The sequence below is a fragment of the Syngnathoides biaculeatus genome, chromosome 1 (genome assembly GCF_019802595.1).
Source record: "Syngnathoides biaculeatus isolate LvHL_M chromosome 1, ASM1980259v1, whole genome shotgun sequence".
Taxonomy (NCBI): domain Eukaryota; kingdom Metazoa; phylum Chordata; class Actinopteri; order Syngnathiformes; family Syngnathidae; genus Syngnathoides; species Syngnathoides biaculeatus.
The window spans coordinates 9,047,374-9,060,861 of record NC_084640.1 but is presented as its reverse complement, the minus strand read 5'-3'; the positions used below and the strand labels follow the sequence as shown (position 1 = coordinate 9,060,861).

Genomic DNA, 13,488 nt, shown 5'->3' with positions numbered 1-13,488 from the left:
CCGCCCAGTAGTTATTTCTCCAGTTCATAGTAAGAGTCATGAGACATGAGATGAGGTTGTCAAATGTTCTGTTGCCAATCCACATAAGTCTTCAGATGATTTGCATATCTCTGGAGTGCAAAGGTCTTTTTGGTACATTATACAAACTAGGAAGTGGTGACGTTGCTTAGTGTGAAGTTACACAATCCTTTCACCGAGAGGTACAAATATTTGTGTGAAAAAAATAATTACATCAATGTACAAGTACTTAAGTTAAATAGTGCAGACTCTGGAATACGTTCGACAGAAAAATTGAATGTTTACTGTCAATTAAAAATAATACCCGTCTGTAAAAATACCAATTTAACAGTTTTTGTACTGAGAAGAAAATCACAGAACAGGTTTCATGTTGTTTTTTAACCGGTAACTTCTGTTGGCTTGACTTATGTTAACAAAACAATGCTTTGCTAATGTGGTGAACTGAGGAACAAAGAAAAAAAATGCTAAATACAGCTTGTATGTTTTTTATTGTTTCACATTAGACAATCTTCGAACAGCTTCAAAAGCTGGTAATTTTTAGGCTGGCACAATAAGGCCGTGGCAGGAAAATATTTTTCCTTTTCCAAAATTTGTTGACATTATTAATCCACTGTGGTTCTTGTTCTGATAATTCTCTTCTGTTCCTGAATTATCTGCTCAAGATCTGAAATGAAAGTCTCAACAACGGTTGACTTGACAATTTTTTTTTTTTTTTTAAACATTGTGTCATCGTCTGCAAAAAAAGATTGGAAAAAGTAAAAGTAAGTAAGTCTATTTTGACCAAATAAGAAGGGGAATGTACAGGTACGAGTTTTCAAAAGTAAGATGTAAAAAGTTAGGAGAAAAGTACAGCTCTCTGAATAATATACTGTAGGATTTTCCACCACTACCATCAGCTGATATTTTATTCATCACGTGCACAAATGAAGCTGTAGGGGGGTAAAATATTCATCAGCGTTTTTCATGCGATGCGCGAGGTGTAAACTTACTGTATAGGGAGGTGTGGGCAGAGAGATTCTGGAGATAACTTTAAGCAGGTGACCGTTGGTGCTGTGATTGACATGGGAAATCTGCGTCTGCACCAGGACGGCATTCTTCTCCGTCAAGGTACTGTAGATGGGGAAAGGTCGCGGGAGAGGAATCCGAGATTCCACCTCATACACGTCCTGGTCCTCCCCTTCCACCCACATGGTACCCAGCGTCCTGGAATTCCAGAAAGAGCGATGGGAATCCATGGCTGCCGAGGATGTCCGTTTGTGGTTCGATCACCGACAAGGGTTCGCCATAAAGCGGGAATGAAGTCGATGTTCCTGCTGGTCACCCGGCAACGGTTAACGCGTTCGTGGCCTGGTTGAGCAGGTAAACAGGTCCGACTGCAATGTGCGACGAAGAAGAAAAGTCCAAACAGAGCGGCGGCGCGTCATCCTGATTACTTCTGCTTAAGTGGCATTCCTGAACACAACCACAGGGAGGTATGTGTACTCCGAAATTTCGGGTCTTCTTCAGTGATCCCCCTGCTCCCACTGACCTCCTTTTTTCAGTGGAAAAGCACAGATCATATCCTCTTAGTCTTTCCCTCCAGAGATGACCAAACAAAGATATATTGCCGTAGCAACAACAGGCTTTACCCGAGGGGCTCCCCCCGGTCTTTTTAATTGCTCAGTACAGGCGAGGGTGAAGTGACATGACAGCGGTCCTCCCACAGTTTTTCGCGTAATTCCAGCTCAGCTCTTCCTGCACGCTGCAAATATTACTTACCAGGGATGAGACGTTTCCGTGTTCCAGTAAAAAAAAAAAAAATGCTAAAATCCAAGACTTACACGGCTTTCACCCCCTCGCTGTGGTTCATTGACTACACCGATCACTGGGTTGAGGAATTGTGCTCCGTAAAACCGGGGTGGGAGGGAGGGAATCAGTGAGGGCAAGAGAGGTGTGGCTTCTATTCCCAACACCACCGGGGAATCAAGGTAGCAGAGCAAATAGATCTATCTCTCTCTCTTTCTAACAAACGCACACACATTGTCACCACTCCCTATCACACTACCGTGCGCACAAATAATAACCCCCACACAAAACACACCTTCCCAGGAACAAAGTTGTCAAACTGGATTCACTCCTTACGCAGTCACACGCAGCACAAAAAAAAAAGACAACGGCAATAAAATGTTGACATGTCCCCTGCCGGTGTGATATATTGTCATTCTTGAAACACTCACCCTGGCAGAAAAATCATTAAGAAAAAATAAAAAAAAAACATTTTCCTGATCCCTTTTTATTGTGCACCTTACTCTGCTCTTATAGAGCCTGCATTGTTCCCGGCACATTCATTTACATTTTATGGAGTGTCCATGGACTTTTTGTTTCGGACTCTGAATTATTTCTATTTCTTCTTCAGTATTTAATGCACTTTGACAGCATGCATGTGTCAGTGCTTGAAACAACATATGGAAGCTTTTTTTTTTTTTTTTTTTTTTTTTTTTAAACCTCTGCACATTACTTCTAGTATTTCTATTGTGCAAGGTGGTCGTTACATTGAATAACTGGGATGAGAAGTGATCGCATTATTCATGTGTGTCTTTTTGGGATGACTATGGATTAATTCTAGTTGTTTATTTCTATTGAGCATGGTAGCGGTTATCACAAATGGAGAAAAGTTTCCAGACTGAATAACTGGCAAGCACAATAATCACATTAAATAGTGAAGTGTGCATTGCTAGCAAGCATGTACCCACACATTTTTTTTTTCAGAACTATTATTGATCATTTCTAGTGATTGTGTTAATTTATTTAGATCTTTGTTATCATTAAGATCCGTTGAGTGAAGGGATCATATTAATAATGACATGGACATATCTGGGGCGCATTCGCCATGTTTAGTTGGTGACTGTATTTCTATTGTCTACCATGGCAGCTAACATGAATAACTGCCAAGAGGAGCGATCTCAATACTCCCAAGACATAAATAAAATTATACTGTGGATTTTTTTTTTTTGACACTATGGATTATTCCTTGTTGTCATAATTACTTCTATTGTTCAGAATCTGCGTTGCTCATGAAATTGCTGAATCAGCAAGTAAAATACACTTGGTACATGACACCATACAAACAAGTTCAGTGTGCAAGCCCAATCCCCACCCCTAGATAAAAAAATGTAGGTTTGACTTTTAAAAAGACTTTACAAAAATTTAAAAATATTCAAAAGAATGCTTTGCCAAAAGCAATCCACAAAGATGCTAAACAACACTGATTTCCGGCTCGGACTTAGGTCGCTACAATCTATTTTTAGATCATCAAGACAAACAGCATCCAACCGTGAATAACGCATGAATTTCAGCCACGGGGGTAGGATGCAGCATGCACTTACTTACAGTAACAAGCTCAATGGCCTAGTTAAACTCGACTCCGAGGGGCCGACGCTACACGCAGCGGGTGCACGACATGGGGGCGGGAAGCGTCGTTGTTGGGGGTTGGGGGGGTTCTGCCCAGCTGGACTATTATAGGGTCTCTGCCGATGGGACAAAAGCTCCATGTAAATACAACACGTTTCTATGGGCAACCGCTGGGAATGAGGCGGCTCTTTTGAGTGGGGGGAACGTTTTCCACACAACTGTTGAAAGATTGTAGTCTGCAGTCATCTCCAGACAGTAAAAACCAATAGCCTTGGCTTTGTGTATTTAAAAATATTGAGTTTGTATGTGGAAAAGCACCAAAATTAATCTTAACGAGTAGCCTTTGTTTCTTACCTGGTTGGTGGTATCAGAGATAACCATCAGCATCTTCTCCAAGGCCGTCTGAAGTCGATCGCTGATGCCCATCAGATGCTCCTCATTCTCCCCCATGAGAAGGCTGTCGCCAGGGGAACTCTTGTCAGACAGACCTAGTGTGACACGAGACACCGATAATAAGTCATTCAGCTGATTTGTAGGGCGCGTTCAGTTGATTTCTAATGTGCAAGTTTATGGCTATTATAAATAAGTGGTTAGTGGTGCCATCACATTCATTTGATGAAACATATTGCTAGTGTTGTGGACAAATTTTTTGACCTTATGGATTATTTCTAACCAGTCTGTTTATCTATCATGTACACTGGCATGCAGAACACTTTTGTTTTATTTTGTGTAACGTTTCCAGTTATTGCCTGTATTTCTCAGTGAGTGTACCAAACTTGAGTACACGTCAGAGGACTCACACCAGCCAAAGGTGAAGAATGTTCATGTACAATAAAAATGAAATAGCCAGGTGTGGCCCAAATCTAGTCCAGTAATTGTCAAAGTGCTATCTCTGGTGGTATGCGAAGAGTCACTGAGTTTAATGTTTTAACTGCATGTTAAAGTGGCTTAGACATTTTGATGCTTGTCCCATATATTTAAGTACAGTTCAGTTGTATTGAAATTTCAAGTACTATGCATTGACATTTAATCATTTAGAACAATTTTAAAAAGAACATTTTTTGTACCATTATTGTTATTATGCGCAATACAAGGATTGATTTGAATTTAATCATTATTTAAAACTGTTATTTTCATATATTTAAAGACTGAAGATTGAAAGACAAACTGTGCTTTCAATATAAAATATATATTTATGTAAAAAAAAATAAAAACATGAAAAAAGTCTGCCCTGTTTTTGATTAACTTTGGCCTACTAACTATCCGACTATTTTAATGCAGATCCTGATTTTTCTCAGCGGTACATTAACTGATAACCTTGAGAATCAGAAGCCTCTCTAATCAAACGTTGCAATTTTGGTAGTTAAATGAGTGTTACGTGCCTGCAACATGCGGTGTAGAGGGCGGTGTAGCCTGCGGCCCTGCGCTGGAAGAAACATCCACCTGGAGACTTTGCATGTGAAGGCCCATTGTTTCTTCTGCCGCCGCCGTGGTCTTCAGGACGTCGGCCAACACCCGACTGAGCCTCTCGTTGGCTCTGCGGAGGACAGTTCTGAAAGCAAAATTAATGTTGACTTCAGTAAGTTCATCCTATTGACAACACTAATGCAGGGGTTCGCAAACATTATGGGTCTTGGAACACAATACAGAGGAGAATTTTTTTCAAGGGATTGTTCTTTTTGCTTACGACAAACAATTATCACACATTAACTCCTAAATACCATAATTAAAATGTTGCCTTTTTTGAGGGAAAAAAAAAACGGAACATTACCATATCAAATTGATTATTTTTATTTTTTTTAGATAAACCATGTAATACTCTGAGAGTGAAGATGTATTTTTTTTCCATGACAAAAATATTGCAATCTTCGGAACAAAGACCTATTTGTTGGGATAAAAATGTGTCATCTTCCAAGAAAAAGTCAAATTTTCAAAGATAAAGTCGTAAAATTAAGATATTAAAGTCGACGTTTTTGAATAATTTCAAAATATTCCAATGAGGTTTAAATATGTTGACACTAGTCAATGTATGATGGAGAAAGTCATTTTTAAGAAGTAATTTTCAACACTTAATTAGAAGATGAACTAATTATTTTAAAAAAATACAGCTTTTCTCCACCCAAAAAATACAACTTTTCTCTTGTAAAAATATGTATGAAAAAATAAATCATACTTATGCGGGAATGTTAGATTTATTTGATAATTAGGTCACAATCAGAGATCTTTTCATTGATTCAAAGCAAAGGTAGACAGAAGAACTTGACTCATCATGTTTATCTCTGTATAAAAGTATGCACTTTTTTAAATGATACAACATAATGTATTGGAAATTATTTTGTGGCCCAAACTATGACTTGTGAATGTCAGTTTGATAAGCACTGCGCTAGTGAATCATTACATTAAAAGTGAAATGGACATCACCTTTCGTTGTCCTTGTCAATGGAGACAGCGCCGTCTTCCTCAACTTCTTCACCATCTTCTTTCGTCTGCAATGGCTGCACGGGAAAAAAGGAGAAAACAGAAAGCAGGCCTGTCATCGCCAAGCCACAAGAGTGGCAGTATCGGCCACACGAATTCAAATAACGTGACCACGTAAAACAACGACCCTTATGACACAAACACAGGCGCACTTGGACATGCTAGGAGCACGGAGAGACACTAGTTTCTTTGTGCTGCCATGGCAACAGGTGCAGCTGGGATGAAGCTGGGGAAAAGAGGCACAGCAGCACCACCAAACGGACAGATGGCAGTAATGCAGATGCTGCCAAGTGGAGCCAACTGTGCATCTCATCCATCTATTTTCTATAGTGCTTGACGTCATTAGGCTTGGGGGAGTGTTGGGGCCTCTCCCAGCTGACCTTGTGGAGAGAGAGGGGGAAGGCCATTCATTTTCAAGTGAAATGTCACAAAATGATCTTGATATGATACTAACCCTTTTAAAATGATCAATGTAGGCATTTGAAATATTTTGGGAGGGGTGTTAATTTCTCAGTTTTTCACTTTTTGCAACAGAGCTCAGTCTTGATAATCAGCAAATAGCGAGGGATTACTGTAGACCAGGCGTCATCGACATGCAGCCCATGAACACGAGGTTACCACATACAGTTGCAGCCAGACGTTTACCTACATTGTGCATTTTTTGTCTCAACGTCTGAAGTCAAATCAGACCTCTCCTGTTTGGGGTCAGTAGGGATCGCTAAAATTATTTAATTTTGTCAAATGTCACAATAATGGGAGAATCTTTTTTAAAGAGAATGTTATATATTTTTCTTCGAGGTCAAAAGTGTACATACACAAAAATACTATGTTTTTAACGAGCATAGGGAAGCCCAGATCTGGTCATGACTTTGGAAGCTCCTGATAGATTATAGCATAATGCCAAAATAGTTAAAAAGTGGCTTGTGGATAACAAAGTCAATGTCTTAGAGTGGCCACCGCAAAGCCCTGATGTGAATCCCATCGAAAATGAGAGATATGAAAAGGCGTGTGTGAGCAAGGCAACCAACAAACCTGGCTCAGTTACACCAATTCTGTGAGGAGGAATGGGCCAGGATACCAGAAGAGTACTGTCAGAAGCTTGAGCGAGGTTACTTAAAACCTTCGGCCAAAATCATGCAGGTCAAAGGAAATGCTACTTGTCAGAGTTATCTTAAACCAATGCACTTACATCAGGAACAAGACAGAAGGAAGAATCAAAATTTGAGCCAGTTATCTTAGCAAAGAGAGAGCAGCCCAAGTACACGCTTATCTCTTCCAGCTCCTCTGAGGTGCCTGCCCCTTAACAACTCTTTTTATTAACATTTGGTGGGTGGTTAGATTACATGGTATGAGAGGACAAAACATGCCCTAATATAGTCATGGTCAGTAAGCGTGTGTGTGTGTTCATTTTATACCTTATATAAAGTATCTATCACACTACTCGATATGAAGGAAATGGATGGAAACTTTTGACCTGAATGAAATTATCTCTCTCCGAACAAAATTAAACAATTTGGGTAATCCTGACCGACCTGAAACACGAGCGCTTTAGCCTAATTGACTTCAGACAGTGGGACAAAAGATGAAACATGTATTTCTGCACAGTGTATGTAAACTTCTGGCTTCAACTTTAAGTAGCCCGAGGGCTGTTCTAAAAATAGGTCACAGGTAGGGATCATTTGAAAATGTAAAGGCTTGCGGAGTTTTATTGAACTAAAGTCTTGGCTACAGATATTCTGTTTCCAACCTTTTTATATCGTCATTGATTTTGTATGACAATCAATCAATCGGTGTATTCACAGCTATAATTTATTATTAAGACTAACAAGCTTAAAGTTCATTTGAGCACATTTGCGACTAGAGAAGTGTGTCTGACAAGAGTAGCCCTTCATATTAATCAGTAACCAAGAAGTAGGTGTTTGTTTCAAAAAGGTATGTGACTGCTGCTTAAGAGGGATATACATACAGCCTCTCTTCTGTCAAACAGCAAAAAGGTAATCAGGCAAGAAAATCCTCAAGTGACGCTTTGTACACTCACGAACTAGATCTTTGCAGCTTGAGGAGTACTTGAGGAACAATTTGATGTGAGGAAATCAACACTTGAGCATTAGAGACAGATAGTCATGAAGGTATAAGCCCTCTCGACGATTAAAAACACCATTTGAGAGCGACAATGTGCCTCACTGAACCACTGATGTATTAAGTCAATGATTCCCAGCCCCTTACAAGCAGCACAATCGTGTGTTGTGACATAACTAGCTGTGCCCCGGGAAACAAATCATTTCTTTAGTACAAAATACAGTATTTGTGTTCATCTATCTATAGCAGGGTTTACATGCACATTTTTTGTCATTCCTTTCTATACACGCACTTCATTTAATCGAAATACTAGCGTGACATGTACCTCGACGTAAACGTCACGTGAGTTGTCAGGATGGAGGTTAGCTGTATTTAGTACAGTACTGAGAATTGTTTTTACACGGCTAAAGACAAAAGCTTGATAAAAAGTTACAACTAGTTAAAAATAAGTACATACAAGCTCTGGTTGGAAGCTGCCATATTTACATGCATAAACAATGACATCACTCCCCAGTTACGTCAAGTCAGAGCATGCACAGACAGAGCTTAGCCTAGCACCATTCCGACTGATGGGTTACAAGATGAAAATTTACTTATGATCAGTTCGGTAAAAACAAAATTGCACTGCTGTGAAACAAAATGACAGTCCATTTGGATTCCTGTTAATTCTAATCGAGGTGTTTAAATAGCACATTCTCATTCAGTTTGAAAGTCTAAGATGATTGTATACAAAATAGAGGGCTCCACATCAACCCCTTCAAGCCAGTAAACTATGATGGTACTAATTAGTAAGGATGTATACTTCCTATGAGATTTTTCAGAATCAGAATGCCATTTAATGTCATTATGCCACTTTATGAGATAGGAGAAGACGCAACAGGATGGTGTCAAAACATGATGAATGTTAAATGAGATCATTATTATTTAAGGATATATATTTTCTCTGCCATTTTGGTCTGGTGGTCACTCCAAGTATCATGTGTGCATTTGATCATTTAATGTATGAGATAAAACATAAGTGACACCCACCTTCTCCTCTGCTCCCAATTCAGCTCGGCGTAGCTTCTCCCGGAGCTTCCAGATCTCAGTTTTCCTGTCCTGCAGCTCCTTCTCCAGGGGCTCCCTCTCATCCTTCAACCAGGCGCCCACCGAGACAACCGCGTTCTCCTCCACAGCCTCCTCGGCGTGGGACAGGGTCTGCATGGCAGTGCTGGTCTGGCAGGCGAGCTTGTTGATCCGCGCCAACTCTGTCTGCTGCGCGTACTCCACCGACATTTGGACGATGGCCTGAAGAAAACATGGTCATGTCAGAAATCTTTTTATTTGGGATGAATTGCCCCACACGGAACATATAAGTAACCGTGTTGCACTTTTAACCACGTCCATCCCTTTAACAAATACAGTGCGGCACTTCTCTGACAAGAAGGACGTGATGGCGCACGTTCCGAAAAAGAAAAGATTAAAGCTTGATTTAGCAGTTTACAGTTTTAATTACAGGCACTTATTCCCAACTACTGTGAGAGAATATAACCAATTTAATTGATTTAGTCAGAAAATTAGAAATTTACAACAAATACTCGCAGGCAAGGGGAGACCATGCAAACTCCACAAAGGAAGGCTAAAACCAAGTATCTCATCCCCAATCTCAGAAGTGTGAGGTGATAACCTTCGTGCTGCAATATAATTCAATAAAACTTGCTGCCAAATCTGGATTAGGTTTGACATCGCAGCTTGTGACACTGCATATAAATGGCACATTTTGGTTCAAATTGAATAAAACTCCATTTTGATACAGGAGCGTTAACACGGAAAATGCTTTATGATAAATGTTGTTTCCTTGCTAAACCAACATTTTAAACTATTGTATCTGAAATCAGATCAATATTCCAACTTTTGAACTTGTATATCAGTGGTGAGCAAAACATGGGCTGGGGCCAGATACTGCCCGCTCCGTTCTTTAATGCAGCCCACTGACATTTTATATTAATCATGAGTCCTGTAATATATTATCAGAGTATTCCAGGAGCAGAAAACTTTGCCATCCATGCTATATCCAGGTACATCTCAATCAGTCTGAATAGTGTCAAAAGGTTAACTTAGTTCGATACTTCATAGAAATCCACTATACACACTCAAGAGTAAAATAAGTCACGGTACTCTTTTAACATATATGTATAATTTTTACAATTGTAGTTTACCCCAAATCACCATCTCTAGAAACTACAATATTACATAAGCAAGGACAAAATGGAAATCATTTTTCATGAGAATTTGCCCTTTGAAAAGTATTTTCCGAAGTGATAAAAGACTTATATAATGTATGACTACTGAAATAAATGAACTTATCTACTACATTAGAATGTATTGAGAAGTACTTCCATACACAGCTAATTGGAGAAGTTGCAGACATCCAAAGGAACAAACCCTCGCTCCTTGGCAGAGGTAATGAAATGATCACATACCCTAGCGACCTCCTCCTCCAAACTCAGCTTCCCTTGCCGCTCGCCCGGCCCGGCAACACTGGGGGTCTCCGAGGAGCTTGTGGCTCCTCCGGCGACACTGCTACTATCCCGTCCCTCTCCCTTGGTCTCCCTCTCCAGTTGCTGCCGCAGCCTGGTCAGCTCGACACGGTGCTGCTCCTCGAGCGCGGCCACTTCTTGGACGTACTCGTTGTACAGCGCCTTTCTCAGCACTTGCAGCTTGGCACTCAAGCCTGAGCGGGAGCCCGACGCCCACTGGGACAGCTGCTCCTCGGTAAGGTCCTGAAGAAGTGAGAACAAACTCTGACTTGTGTAGTAATGTGCAAAATAACGCACCCACCCTTCTGCTCTTGAATCAATACAACACGTTGTTCCCTTGTCTTGTGATAAATTCCCAACAGTAACTGGAACTTTCAAAGTGATGAGGATGAGAGGAGAGGGACAAACTCAAAGGATGGATCGCACTCCATTCGCACCAGAGTACACGCAATACAGGCGGATTATGTAACTTGCCACCCTTTTAATCATTCGATATAGGACAGTTCATCCTGCTGCTTCTAGAGCAAAAAGGGAGGGTGGCGGTGTAGGGGTAGAGGGGGGATATTTAGGGCACATTTTGCCCTCAAGGCTGCTACCGCCCCTTGCGTCCACTCAGACTACAAGGCTCTCTTACGCCTGTGCGCCAATCAGCTCCGGAGTAAAGATATAATGAAGTGCCAAGAGTGATTTAAACAAAGGCAGTCAAACCTTCAGCTCCTCAGGGTGCTCCTCGATGCGCTCTTGGCTGGACTGTGGGCAACTAGAAAACATGAAAAACGATGTGTAATTTAGATGTGAATTATTGATAAGCCTGGTTTACTTCCTCAGCTGTTTGCCTGCAGAAATTTGCAAAGCAGCTCATTTTCAGCCTGAATTTAGATACTGCATCATAAAGTTAAACTTAATGCATCCATAAATCAAGTATATTTCAATCAGTCGCATTAACACTGCTTAGTAAAACAGGCAAAAAAGGCTCAAAAGTAAAATATAGACACTAATCCTTTAAAGTGCACTCAGACATTGTTAATGTGTTTTTAAAAAGTATGCTAAAGAGAGTGCTTTTCTAAAAACAAGGATATTTCTATGTGACACTCAAACTTTTAAAAAGTAGTGTGCGTGTGTGTGCAAGTAAAACTGGTACAGAGTTTTCACCTGTCATATGCCTGCAATCCTGTGAGCTCCCACAGTTGCCGTCGTAACATAACGAGCTCGGCGGCGCAGCGTTCCTCCGTCTCGGCAACGCTCTTCTGGTAGTGAGTTCGGAGGTTCTCCACCTCTAGCCGGTGACTCTCTTCCAGTTGACGCTGGTACTCTAACGCCTCTGCCTTGAGCCTTTGGACCTCATCCGAATCTGATTGAGGTGAAATCCAAAAGTGTACTGTGGTTTACCTACCAATGCTGTACATTATTCTGTACAGTTTATCCTTGGAATTTTTATCTGGGGGGTTGAAATACATTTACAATATGTTAAAAATGTGTGTTTGGATAAGTTTAAATTGGTTTAAAGTGTGCAGGCATGGGTAAAAGCTCTGCTTCCGTCTATGGCAGATTTTGACCAATTGTGGGTGGTCCGGAACATACTTGGAACCCTCGCAATAAACAAGCTCACTGCGTGTCGCCAAGATATTTCTACTGAGAGAAAAAGAGCAAATGGCTCTCATTATTACACAACACTATTAGCTGACCTTGGTCACCAGCATCCTTCTGGTTATGCGCCTCCTCTTGCAGCAGCTCCAGCTGGGCCGCGTGGATGTGAGTCAGGCTGATGCGCTGCGCCTCCAACTGAAGGCTGCACTCGCCCTTAATACATGATTTTTTTTTTTCGTTAAATTAACATGACAACGGACAGGACAAAATAGCAATGATTACAGTGAACCACGACTTTCTTGCTAAGACATTTCAACATTCAAGGATTCACTTTTTTTTTTTCTGTGGAAACAATCCCCTTGCATTTTTTTTTACTTTTCCGAATTGCGCTAAGATGCTTATTCCGTGGCTCTTAGGGAAGTAGTAGTTGGTGTTAAGTGGAGCAACTGGTTAAACGATCTGCCTGACTGTTCTGAGGACCAGGGTTCAAATCCTGGCCCCACCTGTGCGAAGTTTGCACATTCTCACTGTGCCTGTGTAGGTTTTCTTCTGGCACTCCGGTTTCCTCTCACATCCCAAAACCATGCATTAATTGGAGACTCTAAATTGCCCATAAGCGTGATTGTGAGTGCGGATAGTTGTTTGTCTCCATGTGCCCTGCGATTGGCTGGCAACCAGTTCAGGATGTAACCCGCCTCCTGGCCGAAGATACCTGAAATAGGCTTCAGCACTCCGGCAACCCTGATAAGGATAAGCGGTTCCGATAATGGCTGGATGGATAATTAGTGTTAAATAAGCATGATAAAGTGGTATATCTCGATAGAAATTATCATCAGTTTAGCCTACGTTGCTTGTAGATGTTATGGACAGTCTACATTTTTTTTTTACTTTGAAATCAAATGATCTATAAATTAGCTATTGGTATAGTTATGTTAATACCAGGGGTTACAAACTCACTTTTGTCACTGGACAAATAAAAAGGTTTCCCTCAGAGAGCTTAGATGACTATAAAAATCATCAAACTATCTCTTCATATGAATACACAATAGCCACTGCATTTGTTACTGTATTTTTAAATAAATTGAAGTCATAAAATAACGGAGACCAAATTTTCCTCATCACAATAGAGTATACTGTTCATCTATTTTTCAATGTAAATCCAAAATAAATGCTTGGAACTGTTGTTGCAATAGACACTGCCATAGACATTGATGCTTTTGTGGGCCACACAAAATAATATGGCGGGCCAAACTGCGCCCCCCCCCCCCAGACATTGCGTTCGACACCTTCTTTAAACGACTAATACAGTCTACTCAATTATATTCTTGGCGGGTGTGCGTGAATTGCACTTTTTTTTCGTTATTTACAGCTGTCCCCTGTGAATAACGTGGGTTTCCTGTAATTCAATTATGCCATT

At 40.7% G+C, this 13,488-nt stretch overlaps 1 protein-coding gene across 1 annotated transcript in view; it reads right to left on the bottom strand.

Annotated features, from left to right (window-relative positions):
* akap9 (A kinase (PRKA) anchor protein 9) overlaps nucleotides 1-13,488 on the bottom strand; it is a 56,237-nt gene that overhangs the window by 27,941 nt on the left and 14,808 nt on the right. The window contains 8 exon segments of the mRNA XM_061814028.1: nucleotides 3,763-3,896; nucleotides 4,791-4,960; nucleotides 5,830-5,903; nucleotides 8,995-9,252; nucleotides 10,428-10,727; nucleotides 11,193-11,244; nucleotides 11,637-11,835; nucleotides 12,170-12,284. Coding sequence (XP_061670012.1) covers nucleotides 3,763-3,896; nucleotides 4,791-4,960; nucleotides 5,830-5,903; nucleotides 8,995-9,252; nucleotides 10,428-10,727; nucleotides 11,193-11,244; nucleotides 11,637-11,835; nucleotides 12,170-12,284 — 1,302 coding nt within the window.